The 18,532-nt window shown below is 37.3% G+C and overlaps 1 protein-coding gene across 1 annotated transcript in view; it reads left to right on the top strand.

The window, feature by feature from the left end:
* The first annotated feature begins 288 nt into the window (after positions 1-288).
* The window catches only part of LOC124789981 (peptidyl-prolyl cis-trans isomerase H), a 40,779-nt gene continuing 22,535 nt past the window's right edge, over positions 289-18,532 (top strand). The window contains exons 1-2 of the mRNA XM_047257525.1: positions 289-505; positions 592-768. Coding sequence (XP_047113481.1) covers positions 422-505; positions 592-768 — 261 coding nt within the window. The 5' untranslated portion in view covers positions 289-421. The remainder of the gene's footprint in view (positions 506-591; positions 769-18,532) is intronic.

The raw sequence follows: 18,532 nt of genomic DNA, 5'->3' as shown, positions 1-18,532 counted from the left end.
GCAGTCAGTAATTTTAGTATACATGCTAAGTTGTTTAGTGAATATAGATAACTCGTCGGGTCAAAATGAGCCAAATTATGCGTATTTTATAGCTACAAATATCCACCCATATTTCACTGGAGCATAGAGTTTCGCGTCAGCTATTTGCGCGTCGCTAAACTACAGCCAGGCGTGTACAGGCGCTAGTCACGTGGTGCTGGTTTCCAGTCACAAACGTTAACGCAACCAAACGTTTTACTGGCGCGAGACACTTACAGTGTGAATCTGCTTCTGTGTAGTGGAAGATGTACGCATGTTTTCTATTCGGCAACTTTGGTTTCTGCGCAACGCTGTGGTTAAACAAAACATCGGGTGCGAGTTTTGAATGAGTGTTGATATTGTGATTAAGACTGGTTAATGAAGTTTATGAAACGGTGTCATAATGCCAACCTGGAATCAAATTCAGTCTCAACTTAGGAATCCGAATAATCCTGTTGTGTTCTTTGACATAAGTGTCGGGACAACGGTAGCACATTTACTCAGTGTTAAAATGCCAAATTACATAGTGATGTCTATATATGTATTTTTCTCATGGCTTTTAATCTTTCGTAGGAAATAGGACGTATGATTCTTGAACTCTTCGCAGATGTGGTGCCAAAAACGTGCGAAAATTTCCGTGAGTTTTGTACTGGCGAATATCGAAGAGATGGAGTGCCTCTGGGATATAAGGGTGCAATATTCCACAGAGTGATAAAAGATTTCATGATTCAGGGTGGGGACTTCGTAAACGTGAGTAATTATTATCATCGTTCAAGGTATTTGAAATTCTGAAACCGACCGAAAAAAATGGAATGCTAGGGCGCCATTCCATCCTAGTGATCACATTTTTCAAAAGTTTCCCGCTCTTCCATTTCCGATTTTGTTCAGATTTGCCGTGGGTACAAATATACCATGGAAATCAACTTGTGAAAAATGTGAGCTCTTCATGTTGGAAATTGTGGCCCTTTATTTGAGAAGCTCTTCTACAAGGGTATGTTGCAGTCAAACCCCAATGTTTGAACCTTTCTTAATACAAGGGAACAGCAACTAGGAACCTATTGTTTTCAGATTCTATAGAATTTTTAGCCCTGAATCAGAAAAACAGAGTGTGGCAATGTGCAGAACACGTTGAGAGTCAGTATAATGCATCAAAATACCCTAAAGAGACGTGCAGAGAAAAACTTTAAAATTTTTAGCCTTCTTTGGAGTGGGATATCTCTGGAAAAAAACGCAAAAGAACTACAACAGGGCACTTGTATTAACAGCACCTGGGGCAGGACTCTCAGTCCATCTTCTTGCCTAAGTACTTCTTGTGTATCATACTCAACCAGAAACATGGTGTCAAATATAAAACTGCAGAAAGTGAGCCAAGTTCAGGTGCAAAATTGCAAAAGGATCACTTCAGAAGTTCGTATTTCCAGTACTGGGACCAATGACCTCAGCAGTTTGGTCCCATAGGAACTTACCAACATTTCCAGGACCACCGGAAAGACCACAATTTTTTCCACTACAAACGTCTTCTTGTATCTTAGAGTTAGTTCACCAAAGGGATGAAAAGTAAGGTTGAACTTCAACAAAAATCATGCACAGTATACTACCGTCACAAGATCGTACAGCTGGTTGAATGCACCGTTGATTTACAGCTAATCATGAAAACTTATACAGTTCTCATCTATAAAGACATCCTTCTATGAACCTGCTGGACAATAGTCTAATCTGATGTTGCGAAATTCATGTAAGATTCTTGTAGATATTGTCAAGGAAAGAAGGTTTTTGTCATAGCTAGAAGTCCTAAAGGAACGAAAACAGAAATGCCAATTGCTTGTAAATTTGAAACTGTTGTTTATTCAGTATTGAAAAGAAAATATGAAGCAAGAAATTGGGTTACCTAAATTTTGTGAGTTTCAACCAAAATAGTTCATTACCATTGGAGCAGCTGGAACTCTTTCAGTGCACATTCTGCAGTCCATCAAAATGTGAAGCTGATATTTAATGCAAAACCTGTTGACACTGAATACAAATCCCTTCTTGCTGAGACTGATTGCAGTTTAGATTCGAAGGATTGCATGCTTCAGTGGTGTGAAAGAGTGTGGTTTTGATGAGGTGATTGACTTCGAACTATGGACCAACACTGATCGTGATACACTGGAGACAAAGCAGCTGCCTTTTAAAGAATTTAGTGAAAATTTGAAGCTTTCTAGTCATCACTCCGTTGCGAAACAACTGACTTGTCACCTGAAAAAAGTCAAAGAAAATTTGAGGTCTACTGAATTAGCCTTTCTAATGCATTTCACGGAAAACTGTTCTTTTATCATCCAAGATGCTGTTTAAGGATGCCACTGAGAGAACAGTCCAGCTGCATCGCACCCGTTTCTGTACACTATAAAACTGAAGAAGTACAACATACTAGCTTACACATTATCAGCTATTGTCCCGAACGTGACACCATTGTCGTCCATACATTTCTGAGCAAATTGATCAACAATTTGAAAAGTACAATGAAGCAGTAGTATGCATTCACTATTTCAGTGATGGTTACATTGCTCAGTACAAGAATTACAAAAAATTTATCAGCTTGTGCTACCATTAAAAGAACATTGGTAAACTTTTGATCAAAAGTATCTGGACACCTCCAAAAACATATGTTTTTCATATTATGTGCTCTGTTCTGCCACCTGCTATCAGGTACTCCATATCAGTGACCTCAGTAGTCATTAGACATTGTGAGAGAGAAGAATGAGACGACCTGCGGAACTCACGGATTTCAAACATGGCCAGGTGATTGGGTGTCACTTGTGCCATACATCTGTAAGCAAGATTTCCACACTCCTAAACATCTCTAGGTCCACTGTTTCTGATGTAATAATGAACTGGAAATGTGAACGAACACATACAGCACAAAAGCGTACAGGCCGACCTCGTCTGTTGACTGACAGACCGCTGACAGTTGAAGAGGGTTGTAATGTGTAATAGGCGGACATCTATCCAGACCATCACACAGGAACTCCCGATTGCATTAGAATCCAGTGCAAGTACTATGACAGGCGGGAGGTGAGAAGACTTGGATTTCGTGGTCGAGCAGCTGTTCATAAGCCACACATCACGCCGGTGAATGCCAAACAGTGCCTCGCTTGATGTAAGGAGTGTAAACATTGGACTATTCAACAATGGAAAAACGTTGTATGGAGTTACGAATCCTGGTACACAATGTGGCGATCTGATGGGAGGGTGTGTGTATGGAGAATGCCCAGTGAACATCATCTGCCAGAATGTGTAGTGCCATCAGTAAAATTCGGAGATGGTGGTGTTATGGTGTGGTCATGTTTTCCATGGAGGGGTCTTGCACCCATTGTTTTTTTGCATGGCACTATCACAGCACAGGCCTACATTGATGTTTTAAGAACCTTCTTGCTTTGCAATGTTGAAGAGTGATTTGGGCATGACGATTGCATCTTTCAACATGATTGAGCAGCTGTTCATAATGCATGGCCTGTGGTGCAGTGGTTGGACAATAACATCCCTGTAATGGACTGGCCTGCACAGAGTCCTGACCTGAATCCTGTAGTAAACCTTTGGGATGTTTTGGAACACCGACTTCATGCCAGACCTCACCGACCGACATTGATACCTTTCCTCAGTGCAGCACTCTATGAAGAATGGGCCACCATTCCCAAAGAAACCTTCCAGCACCTTATTGAACATAGGCCTGTGAGTGTGGAAGCTGTCATCAAAGCTAAGGGTGGGCCAACACCATATTGAATTCCAGCATTACCGCTGCAGGGTGCCACGAACTTGTAAGTCATTATCAGCCAAGTATTCCAATACTTTTGATCACGTAGTGTATATCTGCTGAATGGAATTTTTGTGGCACAAGCCATGTTAGATCTCTGTGCGATGGAATTGGTGGAGTGGCTGAACACTTATCAGTAACAGCAAGCTTGCAACAAACTACAGATGATCAAATTTTAACCCCAGAACATTTATTCAAATTTTGTGACCAACAAATACAAGGAATCAAGTTCATTTTTGTTACAAGTGAAGAAATAGAACGCAAAAGATAGCTACGTGAATAATTCTTTGAAAATGGTCTTATTTTAGCTGGAAAATTTTTTGCCAATGGATTTGATCCACATTCAAATGATACAACTTCTTTTATAGGTTTGGTTTATCAATCAACTGATACCAATAAGGCTTTCATGCCAGTTTTAAGCCTTATTCCTGGCCACTACATAACCTGCATGTATGACAGTCACTGGCGGGTTGGTAAAGTATGTAAAGTTGATACTGAAGAACATGATGCCCTTGTCAAGTTCATTCACCCCTTTGGTCCAGCTCACTCTTTCTATTTGCCTGAAAGGTAAGATGAATGTTGGATTCCTGAACAGCACATCTTCATGAATATTGCAGTGCCTTCAGCAACTAGAACAGGACAACAGCATAATTTTCCAAAAGCCATATTGAACAGTATTAAAGAAAAATTTAATTCTGTGAAGCTTTAATCCAGCTCATGCTTTGGAAACTTGTTTAAGAAACCAACAAACATGGCTTGCGAACCAAGCAAGATACCCAAGTGAGGATTTGGAACCTTCATGAAGAAGCCAGCAACACAGGTATCCATGTTATGTAGCAGAATAAGCAATGTTTGATAACATCATACACCTCTTGTCTTTGCAACCACACATGGCCAATTCCAGGATAGGTACAGAAACTGAGTCAACTAAAGGTTTTAAACTGGTTGAGTTATCAAATTTCCATGGTTTTCATGGCTAGTTGAAACACCAGCATTAATCTACCAATTGTCATTCCTGCTCGTCTTGAAGTTATGGGTTCAGCAGCCTATACCATGTCGCAATCTTAACATATTGCATATGACTTTTGTTGATGTTCAGCCTCATGTTTGGTACTTCTGTTGTGCTGACTCTGAGGTCCAGCAAGATGTTTCCAGTGCAGAAAATTGTGCTGTTTTCCTGTGGTTCTGGAAACAAAAATTTCTGAAATGACGCTTTTGCGATATTTAGGTCTGAACTTGTGGCTCATATGTTGTGATTTTAAATTCAATGCTGTATTTGTGATTGAGTATAATCAAAAATAATTGGCTAAGCAGGAAGACATGTTAGTAGAATCATGTCCCAAGCTGTCAACAAATGTACCAAGTTGTAGTTCCTTTGCACTTTTTATTCCTGAGAAATCTGACCCTAAAGAGGGTAAAAAAATGTATGCAGTTTTCTTTGCAGGTTTTTTGAGCCACTTTCATGCATTCTGCTGGCTCACAGAATGCTTTACATTCTGTCACACTGTATTTTACTGATTCACAGCTGAAAGTTATCCAAGACCTGAAGGTAAGAGTTTCCTACTTGCTTTTGCCTTGTAATAAAAGAGTTTCAAACATTGGGTTTTGTTCATTTTTATACACATTGGTTGAAAAGCCATCCCACTAGAAGGCCACTGTCTCTCAGTATGTAAGCTCATGATTTCAAATTTTGCACAGGTTCATTTCTAGGATAGGTCTACACCCACAGTAAATTTCAGGAAAATTGAGTCTCAAGGAGTGAGAGAGCCATGATCACTTGAAATGGAATGACACTAGGAGAAAAAGGTAATTAATAAAACTTAATTGGACTAACCTTTTTCAGAAATAAAGTTCATTCTAGACTGTGTGTTACTTAGTGCATGTGTAATTTATTGTCTTAAATACTACCACTCCGGGAATAGGTTTGGCAGTAGTCCATGGCTTATGTTGCCATTCGCATATACATATATGACACATAATTGACAGTAGGGTAAACTGCAGCACTCTCATCAATCACTTTTGCACAGTAGTGTACCATAATTTTTAGATACACCCTGACGGTAATGTTTTGAATTAGTTGGAGGGAACTCAGCGATAGTGAATGTTTGAGTCAGGCATTTAGGTTGGCCCACATACCCCAGTGGGTAAAGGGACTGCTCATGATAAACAATAGATTAAAGTTCAAGTCCCAGTATGACACAAATTACATGTCAGGTCATATTCATAATATAATTTGAGTCAACAGTTTGTTTCATAAGGGCTGTTAGTAGATAAATTGTAAAAATTGAGTCAAGAACTGTCTTAAAACTCTAGTATTTCATGGCCAAATGTAATTCATCTTAGTGTCTTGTATTGAAATTCTGTTCAAGATTGCAAGTTATCCATTATGTTATATCCATTTCTACAGTCTTGCATCCATTACACTCACCTACAGACTATAAATACGTATGATACAACGTCCATAGCCTAAGGGGCCGAAGTGTGTGGAGGAAGGTCAGGCAACTGAACCCTGGCACATCAGAGTCAAAAACGCTATATGACATTTACATTTTTAAAGCCTCCTTTTTCCTTTCTCTGATTAAAACACTTCAGTTTTTTTTTAATTTGCAGGTAATGATAATTTAATTGAATATCATGCAAATTACATAGAAGAGTGACTAGATTGGTATCTTATTTTGTCTTGCCTGTCTTCCGTTGCATGAAACAATTATTTCAATTTTGGAGAATTGTTTTCCTCTGCAGGTGTTCTATAGGTAGTACTTTTGATTAAATTTCCTCCAGTATTAACCATTTCTACTGAAACACCTTTATCTCATATCTTCAGTGGCATTGTATACTTCATCTATATGGGCGAAAAAAGTGTAAATTCAAATTTCAATCGGCCACCTGCTTGGAGGTAACTATGTGGTACAAGCAATCGCATTGTTTGCAAGCTGTGTAAAATTTTTAAAAAAGTAAGTCTATGCTGGTTATGCACAAAAACAATTGTTTGTTTTGGGATACAAAATCTTCAAATAATAAAAATTACACAAAAAACCCTGTTTTGAAACTAGGCTTTTCTATTGCTCCCAGAACTGTGTATTGTTTAAAATACTGTTAAAGTTCACAATAAAGCGAAACTATGTTTTTCCAAATTAACTGAAGTGTTTGACACAGCTTCCACAATTCTCAACTGTCACCTTTCAACATAACACAGATTTTGAGCTGTGCTACAGATCAGGCTGTGGCCACAAACGTATGTCCAGAAACTAATATAAATGCAAAAGAAATATTGTCATTGTTCTGTTTTCTTTCTGTCTGTGCACATAAAATGTCACATGCTACAATATCTTTATGGTAAAGCTCGAAGGTATTGGTAGGTACAGTTGATCTGATTTTCCACCTTAAAGGTATGATTGCCTGGAGCCAGACTATCTTCATTTTTTAAGCTGGAAATTTATGTACATCATTATGTAAGAGGAAAATTGCTTCTGGTAGGGGCACTTTGAAACATGCTTTAGGGCTCCATACTTTGATCATTTCTTTTCTCAGTATGTTCCATTGACCTTCCACTGACAGTTTTTCAAATTGGTATAAGCATAATTGTGCAAGGACGTCTGTCGAAATGAATCAAATCGTACCTAATAACTTTACTGTTATTTGTAATAAAACAAGTGCATTCTGTTTTTAACATATTTATTATTGGGATGTTATTAATTTATTCGAAAAATGAGTGTTCCATAAACTGGGGACTGGGGATTATTAAACTGGAATTTTACTATACTGATAACTGTTTAGACAACAGGCATTACGAACATCAAAAGTAACAGCACTGACTGTGTGTGGCAGTGGCAGTTTGTAAGTAGCCAATGAGAGTGCAATGGTCAGACAACAGATGTTTTGTAGCATTGAATGGAAGCAGGGCAGCCACACAATAGTTTGTAGGTGGTGGTGTGTTGGGGGGGGGGTGGCGACCTATGGGCATGGAGTATTTTTAATATTTTGGAAGACAAACAAATAAAAAAGTTCCAGATTCTTCAGCCCTGTTAAGGGTGATTTCATCTCAAACATTGCAGTTCATGTCAACTCATGGTCATGAATTTCTATGGAAAAAATATATATTAGATCTCTAAATCATAAGTATTAAGAAATAAAGTATTTAATTTTATCTTAATTTTTGTGGATGGTACGTCCCTTTGAAAAATGTATATTTTGCAAATAACTCTTAAAACAATTGAGAACAAAAAAAACATTATAACTAATAAACCAAAAGTACTGGAGACCTGGCAGATATTTTGCGTTAAAGCTCCCTCACAGTATCTTGAAATTTAGTTGACTAATGGGCTTCCTTTAGCTTACAAATTTAAGATGAAAATACGAAATTAAAGTTAATTTTTCCACTTAAAAAGTTATTATTATTTTCTAATTTGGAAAGTCACAGAACACTATCTTTTCGGTCATATTACCAGAGACTACGGATGTAAGTATAAATCATATCTTCTCCGCTCCAGCTATCTGTATTATGTAAATATTTATCCCTAAAAATGTAAAAAAATTGCATTTTTGTGAGGTTTTATGCATTATTTACTTGAAAACCCCATCTGAAAACTTTTGAGATTTATCAAAATATTGTTTGGTTAATATTTTACTAGTCAGAGCAGATACAGTGGGCAATAATTTTCTGTTTAAAGTGTTAAAATTTTTTTAACGTTCTGCATATTTCACATCACTGAATTTCTAGTATACGAGGGTTGCCAGAAAGTAATGCACTGCATTTTTTGCCCTCAGCCAAAAACAATGCTACGAATGCAAAACATTATGTATGTATTATTTTAAGTCTCCTGAGTGAGTGTACCAAGTTTCTGTCACTTCTGACAGATAGCGTAGCTCCAGGACAGTTTCAAAATAGCGTCTGTAGGTGATGTATGTTACAAGCAACAAGCCGTCATTGAATTTCTCACTGCAGAGAAACTGTGGGGAATTTCACAAAAACTTGTACAAAGTCTATGGAGTATCAGCTGTCAATAGTAGTTCAGTTAGTAGCTGGGCATGGAAGGTGAGGTCATCAGAAGGCAATTAGGCAGAGCTCCATGATTTGCAGCCTTCAGAGAGACCATACACAGCTGTCACACGTGGCATGTTGCCACGAGCTGATGATGTCATTTGTGAGGACAGACACATTACGATTTGGCAGTTGGAAGACATTTTGAGGACGATGATGAGGTATTGCCGCGAGCTTATGATGTCATTCGTGAGGACAGATGCATTACGATACGGCAGTTGGAAGACATTTTGAGGATGGTGATTAGGTGATTCACACAGTGAATCACTGGCTCTGCCAGCAAGACAAGGATTGGTATTGACAGGGCATACATGCCCTTGTTTTGCGCTGGATCAAGGCCATAGAACAGGATGAAGATTATGTGGAAAAATAGGGTGTTTAGATAAAACATGATGATTCTTTCATGTATGTAATTCTGATTATGTTCAGTAAATAATTGTTAAAGAAAAGAAGTGCGGTGCATTACTTTCTGGGCATCCCTCATAAAATATGCATGTTTGCAACATTGTTTCCAGTGCTCTGCCGTTTATAACAAACAAGTGAGAACTTGCACATAAACTAGGCACTACACCTCCATGAACGCTAACTGCAGTTATCATTGGTTATGGTGTGAGTCTGAAGGTAGGCTAAAACAGGCTGAAACTGGTAACTTTATATAAAAAAAATTTAAAAAGCTTGATTGTAGTTATCTGTTTATATTCAATTTTAAATAAATAATAAACTGCTGTACTCCAGAGAGTGCGCTCTCTCCCAGTTATTGGGTGACACTGATGTGGATTTAGTTAGGCACACTGTGACATTGTCATGTGTTTTGTATGATGCAGAATATTTTAACCAAATGAATAGCACTGGGATGTGGAGCCCATTAACTCCAGTTATAGCCAGCATATGTATAGAGTACTTTGAGGACATCGCTCTGGACACAGCTCCAGCAAAGCATAGTTCATTTTATCATCACTTTGTTGTCCAGTATCACAGATTTGAAAAGCTGGGAGAATTCCAGGATCACACCAACAATATCCTTGACAATATCAAGTTTCTGATGGGCGATTTCATATCAAATCATGCAGGTTAAGAGTGAGAGTGTCACGTCACTATTTCAAAGTTTGCTGCGCTACAGACCTCTCTATATGAGAGTATTTGTGAAAATTTTGTAATGAAAGGAAAAATTGAAAAATTATAATAAAGAAACCAAAAGTGATAGAGATCTGAATTTATTTTCAATAAATACTTTGTTCCCAGTACTATAAGACATGATTAATACATAAACACTTCTGAGCTTTTTTTTAGGGTAGGGGGAAAGAAACTATGAAAATTTGTAACTTTTTGTGAATTTTAAAATTGTTTTGAATATATGAATAGTCACAGAATATCAGTGGTATTGAGAAATAATAAAGTGAAAGGACCGCTAACTATCAGCTATGACATTAATGTGTGAAATTCTTAAACTGACAAAATATTTGCACATAATGATGAAAGAATGTGAAATTTTTTGGTTATTGAGGAATTATTTTCTTCAAATCTCCTTCCTAAATGTTCTAAAAATTTCATGGTGCGTTAGTTGGTCATTGTACAATCAGAGAGGCCAATACTTGTCTGTACAAAGTGTGAGAAATTTTTTAGGTAGACCTAGCTCTACTCTCACAGTCAAAAAATCATGGACACTTAAATATTTAAATTGATTGCTGATTTTAAGTAAATGTTGTGCAAAACTGGTATTTATGAATCAAAATAATTACTTTGGAACATTATAAGTTACTGGGAAAACAATGCATAATTTTGTTCGAAAGCATTTTATAACAAAAATGAGATATAGAATATTTATACCCATTTTTCTTTTTATGGTATTATTCACAAATAATTGTTGTCCTCTGTCATGAGTTTACTTCTTCATGACTTTCCATGAATTAAAGCTACCAACAATGTAACAATCAACACAGCACTGTTGCAAAGAGTTCATTCTTTTTTTCTGCTTTTCGTTGAACTTGTGTAGCTGAGCTGAATTTGCACATAGATAAGGTTGATCCAACAAGAGCAGTACTTGGGAAATGGGAACTGCACACTGATCTTTTGATGATAGCCATTTGCAAGCATTAGCAGGACCATGAGGTGTCATAAAGGAGACAATTATATCTTGCAGCTCATGAGAGACGCTTATTATCTGTCCCAACCACCACTGATTGTCATACACACAAGAAATGACGTGGCTCACTACAGTCTTCTAATGTATACTGTGGGCTCCACCAGTGACAGGCTGCATTTTGTAGAGAACCGTTCTTCCAATGTATGTCCCATGTGGGATGCAACCCGATAATAACTTGATTGAATTCCTACCAAAGGCTTCATAGCAGACCACTCTTCTCTCTTTTTTAAATGGAATTCCCTTAATGTACTTTCATTTGTAATTAAGAGTTTCATGTTTGTTACTAATGTTGATATGGTGTGTACAAATCCAGTAACACCTCGTATAGTTCAACAGCTTCATGCTGGAGATTAAATCTTGTTGCAGGATGTTTACAGAGACCTCCTACTGTATCATGTGCACTTTTTCCATGACCTGTTGCTGAAAATATCCATTTTTTGCCTTAATTCCTGTACTATAGTGTTGACCAAGCTCATAAAGCTGGAAGCGGTTTTTAAAATGAGATGCTGCACCACCAGGCACACACATGGCCTTCAGATGCTATGTCATCAATTATCATGCTGACAGCATAGCATGCATGCCACGAAAAAGTGTGATGTTCTAAGGAAATGTGCCACACGTGTGAATATTGATACCAGTGATGTGTGCCAGTGGTAACTTGGAATTTCATTCTGCAAAGCAACAGACCAGTTCTCAACAAAGTCGAAATGAAGAAATAGTGTGTCAGCATTCTGGGACGTGGTTGATTTTACTTCTGCTATGGCCTGTTTCTGAATGCTCCGGATATGATGGTGGGCTATTCTTTTCATGACCCAATGCCTAAGCTCTGTAACAAACTTCTCTGGCTCTATTGTCTTTTTCACCAACTCTCCTCCCTCCCACAATGCATAGGTTATGTCAATGTCAGTATCCTGAAGGTGTAATGCTTCAACAGTCATCACTTCAGCACCAGGACACATTGCACACTCCTGCAACCAACATTTATCTTGCGGCTCTTGACATGTATACAAAAGCATCAGGTCCATCTCTGTGTACTTCCTTCTTGTGACACTGCTTATGGCGGAACAAACAAGTTTCAAATTAGTGCAGCAAATACATGTGCATACTCCCTTCACTGGCTGACATTTTACCCATTTTGGTCATAAGGAGTCAAATTTTGTGAGACGAGATTTTTTTATTTATTTTTTTTATTTTTATTATTTTTTTTCCCTCAGGTTCTCCTTTTTAATTAGGAGAAATGCTTTCTCTTATTGATCTTGTCATATATATTTTTTAACCTTTTTTCACAATTTTCACAACAATTGATAACATCAGACTGGTTAGGACTGCCTGCTGCAATGTTTGTCATCACTTAGGTACTATTCGAGAGCAACAGTAAGCTTATCTTCTTGCAATGGATGCGCCACAGCAAGAATCTGGGCATGCCCAAACACCTTTATCATTCTTTATTTAATGAGCTTTTGAAATCAAATAATCTGAGGAAGTGGGTATGTATTTCTGTATCTGCTGCTTAGAGTAGCTACCTGGTATCAGTCTCAGTATAGGTGACTGCTGAGATAGCAGTATTTAAGTTTTGAGACTGCACATCACATTTCATGCTCATATCACTATCTTCGTGTTCTGCACCAAGTTCATTTACTTTATACACTACCTCTTTCTGGACATTTAAGGGGGGATATAGTAGGGGCTATGGCAGAAATGCTAATATTCAATGCATCAGCTATTTCACACTCAGGAATATAACATCTGAACTATCTTTTTCAGTTTCACATTTGGATGATGGGGATTGTTCAGGTGGGTTGTCACTAAATTTCTTCTTGTAGTGCGTGTAGCAATTCCTGCACAATGGATGTGATGCTAATGCCATTACTCGAGGACCAAGATATTCCTGCAGTACATCTGACAGATTTCCAATGACTGTGAAGTGTTTTTTAAAGAAAAAACACCACCATCTTGTGTTTTTGTTTCATAGTCCACACACACTTTACTCATTCACTTCTGTATTTTCTCAGTGATTGTGTATCTAACAAAAAGTTCAAACCAAACACAAAACTCGATACAGAATGGTTTATGTGCAAGTTCTCACTCATTTGTTATAAATAGAAGAGCGCTGAAAAGTGTTGCCAACAACCATATTTTACACTAGAAATTCAATGATGCGAAATATGCAGAATGTTGAAAAATTTCTAACACTTTGCACAGAAAAATGTTGCCGACTGTGTTTGCACTGACTTCTAACATATTAACCAAACAATATTTTTGTAATTCTCAAAAGTTTTCGGTTTGGATTTTTCAAGTAAATGATTCATAAAAACTCACAAAAATGCAATTTTTTACATTTTTAGTGTACGTAATACAGATAGCTGGAGTGAAGAAGATATTGTTTATAATCGCATCAGCAGTATTTGGTAATATGGCAGAAAAGATACCATTAATGCAATACATCTATCAGGTCTCCAGTACTTCTGGTTTATTAGTTTTTTTTTCTCTACTGTTTGAAGAGTTATTTACAAAATATACATTTTTCAAAGGGCCGCACCATTTACAAAAATTAAGACAAGATCAAAATGAAAATACTTTATTTATTAGTTCTTATGACATAGAGGTGTACTATGTACTTTTTCCAGAGAAATTCATACCACAAGTTGACATGATAGGTATGATATGGGATGAAAACACCCTTATGGAGGTAGAGACAGATGGTGCGTTGCCGTTCCTTGATGTCCTTGTCTGTCATAAAGCAAATGGGTGTCTCAGCCACGGTGTTACCTGGAAAGCTACCACCATCTGTCACAGAAACATTCTGTTCTGATGAAGCTGGTGCATTGAGTGGAAGCTGTCTAAGATGCTGGAAACCTTCTGAAGGAATTGAGCCACTTCCGGAAAGTATTCAAGAAAAATGGCTACAACAAATCCCAGATTCTACAAGCCAGCTTTCTGAAAACATACAAGCAGAAGGATCCAGAGGAGAACACAAAGAAGCTGGCATTTTTGTTGTCTTGCTCAGTAACAGGAAAGGTTAGCTGTTTCCTAAGAGACATAAATTCATTTGGTCTTCAGGGCTCCAGGAACAATACAAGAACTCATGAGGCCTATGAAAGACAATGTAGACCTCAGAATGCTAGGAGAATATAAAATACTGTGTAGGTGTGGACATGTACGTCAAACAGACTGAACAGTGCTGCAAAGAACACTTCAGTACCCTGAGCAATCAGTGATAGCAGGGCATGCTCTAGGGAATGGATATCATATTGCATTTGAAAAGACATTTGTTACTGCAAGGATTAATAGTGTCTGAGATAGCTTCATTAATGAAGCGACTGAGATAAAAATTTGTGACTACATCGTCAATGAAGACAGCAGCCTGTTGTTGAGCACAGCTTGGGACCCAGCCATTGGAAGGTTGAAGCAGGTGTGCAACAAAAACATTACCTTATATGGTGCTGGAGCGAGCACCACTAGTGTTACAGAAGGCAACACAGCCATATAACGATGGTAGCAGCAACCAAATGACAGTCACCACTTGAAAATGGCCGAGTAGTACTCAGCAAAAAGCTCGTGGATTTTAAACAACTCGGCATGGCTGGAAAATCAAGATAATTTTATCAATACATATTGGTGCAAAGCTATGCATTCATACTTAAACTGATATTAGATGACAAATTCCTCCTTTTCAGAAATGCTTTTTTCACTATTATCAATCTGCCTTTTATATCATCTCTACTTCACCATCAGTTTTTTATCTGCTCTAAGAGCAGAATTCATGTACTACTTTCACTTTTCCTAATCTGATCTGTCAGCATTGCTTGATTTAATTCGATTACACTTCATTATTAGTGTTCTACTTTTGCTAATGTCTAGTGTTCATCTTTTAGTCTTTTTTAAAGACCTTATCCATTCTGTTCAAGTGTTCTTCCAAATCCTATGTTATCTGTGACAGAATTACAGTGTCGTGGACAAATCTTTAAGTTTTTATTTCTTCTCCTTAAACTTTAAATCCCTTTCCAGATTTATCCTTGGTCTCCATTACTGCATGCTCAATGTACAAGTTGAGTAATACTGGGGATAGGCTGCTACCCAACCTCACTCCCTTCTCAACTATGGCTTCTCTTTCATGTCCTTGACTCTTATAATTGCTGACTGGTTTTTGTGCAAGTTGTGAATAACTTTTCATTTTATCCTTGCTATCTTCCAAATTTCATATAGTGTAGTCTAGTCAGCAACGTTAAAAACTCTTCTGTAAATCTAAAAATGCTATAAGTGTAGGTTTGCCTTTGTTCGACCTATATTCTAGAATAAATCATAGTGTCAGTATTGCCTTGTGTGGTACTACATTTCCTCGGAACCCAAACATATTTACCAAAATCTGTAAATAATTCATGTTATGTCAATATTGTACAACCATCAATTATTAAACTTCAGTCTGAAACATAATGCACCAGGTGCCCTGTCCTTTTTTTTCTCTCTCTCTTTCTGTCTTTCAGCAATCATATATAAGTTACAATGGAGAAATAACACAGCCAACCATCTGCAAATAATTGTTTAATACATTTACCTAAGTTCCGACACTTCTAAGGACATAATCATTAGAATGAAAAATTTAAAAGTCCTATAAAATAATACATAGGAAAATAAGTTTGTCAGAAACATTAACCAAGATGAAAAAAGTCGTAACATAGAAAGGTTACTTACATAAAGGTACATTGCGAGAAGGCAGTTGTCAAAGTTTAGAGCCGATATGTTCAAATCCAAAATTAAAAATGTTCCAACCTTTGGTACCTACATCTTGCAAGGAACATTATCAGATTAAGTGGCCCAGTAGCTTACATTGTTGCTATGAAAACAAGGCACAAGTTGCACCACCTATTGGGCACAGACAATGACATATGCCCATTTGAGGCATTATAATAGAAATAACCGAATTAAACAATAGTTATAAAAAACAAAGATGCTGTGACTTACCAAACGAGAAAGCGCTGGTAGATAGACACAAATTTCAAGCTTTCGCAACCCAACGTTGCTTCATCAGGAAAGAGGGAAGGGGAGGGAAATACGAAAGGATGTGGGTTTTAAGGGAGAGGGTAAGAAGTCATTCCAATCCCGGGAGTGGAAAGACTTACCTTAGGGGGGAAAAAGGACAGGTATACGCTCGCACGCACACACACACACATATCCATCCGCACATACACAGACACAAGCAGATAATTATAAAAAAAATTCAATGTATTTTTGAAAATAAAGTAAATGAAATACAACTAAGAGCCATTTGTCAGGCTTTACTGAAATGCCCATTACGTAAAGTGCAGAGTATTGTAAAGTGTTTACACACAACTTCTGCACAGTCCAAAAAAGTGCATGAAGGAAACAAGTGGTACACTTTTGTACGATATTTGAAGAAAAAGATGTTTCGGAACTCTAGGCACAACAACAGTAAAAAATAAGCGATCAAAAATCTGTGAGTAGTGGATTAAAAAGCCATTGAAAAAAATTTTGTTTTGTAATTGTAATATTCGTCGAGAACGAGGCCATCATCCTCAGAAATATGCTTGAAAATCTCCAGCCCTTCGAGTACGTCAAGCCTCTGAACTTTCTCCTCCCTACGTAAAATAGAAATTTCTTCAACACTTTTCGGTTTTTGACCAGACATTGTTAAACACAGAAATGGCTATTAGATTCAATAAGAACTGAGAAAAAATGGGCTGTTGCCAAATTGCATGAAATCCTATCTTAACATCAGGTAATGCAAGAACATCCAAAAACTTTCCAGTGCCTAGTTCAAAGTATTATTTCCAACAAAATTGGTGCTTTATACAAGGAAAAGGACAGATCAAATGAAGAGGCCTGTGTTTGTATCTTGAGCTCACAAAATTTTTTTGCATACATTCTGATTTTCATATTGAAGCATTTCAGATTTTATTAATTATGAGAGGACAACTGTAAGAATTGTATTGCCAAAAGACAAGAGAAGAAAACTGGCTAAACTGAAGAGCATTTTACCTGTAACAAAAACCTGGTGTTACTAGTTTTCAGAGTTCTGAACATAAATTTTTAACAGAATTCTGAATAAGACTGAGATAGATTTTACTCCAGAACAAACAGCCTTCACGGAAAAAGGGCTTAAATACAATGTAATGCCTAACCTGTCAGACAAAAATGTTGTAGAAAGTATGATTGTAGATCTTGAAATAGGCCTTGATAGCGTCAAAACGGACACGTCTCGACAAACGATGATAGCTCATGGTGTGTGTAATGTTTTTGAGAATTATGCGGTTCAGGACTCCTGTCAATACGATTGTGACAAAAAATTGATTAAAAGTATTAATGTCAATCGAAAAGAAAACAATGCCTTTCTAACAAAATCTGACAAAAGTAATGCTGTAATCGTTGCTATTCAGAACGAGTATGTATCTAAAACATCGGCATTACAATTTTTTGGAGAGAACAATGTTTCGTAGCTAGATGAGGATCCGACTCCCACGACACTAAAAGAAATTAGACTTGCTATTAATAGTGCTATGCATTTGCTTAAACCTTACCATAAGAAACAGCTTATTAGTATGAATCCACAGGTCCTAAAATTGTGTTCCCTGTTTAAGGCATATAAAATTCACGATCTGATAATTTTGATTGTGAGCAGTATGAACAGTTCATATCTTGAATTAACAAGGTTTCTTTACAATAAAATAAAGAAGTCCTTTCTTTTTCAAAATAATTATTCTGTCGTCAATAGTCAAAAATTAGTCAGTAAAATCAAAGATTTGCAGTGTGTGCAGGATACTAAATTGTTTTCACTAGATATTATGAGAGTACATACTGCTGTACTTGTTCAAATAACTATTGACATCATTGGGGGGAAAAAACTCCATCAGCCTGACGACCTGGCAATAGGTAATCCACTGGCAGGCATCTGAGCCAAAATTTTCAATAATTTCCTGGTAGAAAAATTCTTCAGTAATTTTTCAGTTACTGATCTGGATATTTTGTCATATTCTCAGTACATAGATGACATTTTGATCATATACAGTGGTTCCTAGGAAGGTGTTGAGCATTTGATTGGAATATTTAATAGTATCCATGAAAAAATCAGATTCACATGTGAATTAGAAATTAATGATCGTTAGTTGCATTACCTAGGCCTTAACAATAATGTACGAAAAGACGGATTGCTACTTATTGTAAAGAAGACACGCCAAGTTGCAGACAGGCATAATTAAAAGACATTTAACCAAAACTTCATCAGTAAAACACACACACACACACACACACACACACACACGCACACACACACACACACACACACACACACAAGCAAGCACACCTCATGCGCACATGACCACCAACTCCATTATCTCAGGCTGAAATGCAACTACCGTGTGGGATGCAACCAGCAATCTGGAGGGGAAGGGATAGTAAGGTATGGATGGGAAGAGAGACATATGTTGCCTGGAGGAGTGTACAGAGACTAGACTGCCAACAGGCACATCATCAGGAGGTTGTGGGGCAGGGAGGTGGGGAAAGAAAAGGAGAGAAGTGGGGCAAA

Source organism: Schistocerca piceifrons, chromosome 3 (genome assembly GCF_021461385.2).
Source record: "Schistocerca piceifrons isolate TAMUIC-IGC-003096 chromosome 3, iqSchPice1.1, whole genome shotgun sequence".
Classification (NCBI taxonomy): domain Eukaryota; kingdom Metazoa; phylum Arthropoda; class Insecta; order Orthoptera; family Acrididae; genus Schistocerca; species Schistocerca piceifrons.
This window is presented reverse-complemented; position numbering and strand designations above follow the sequence as displayed.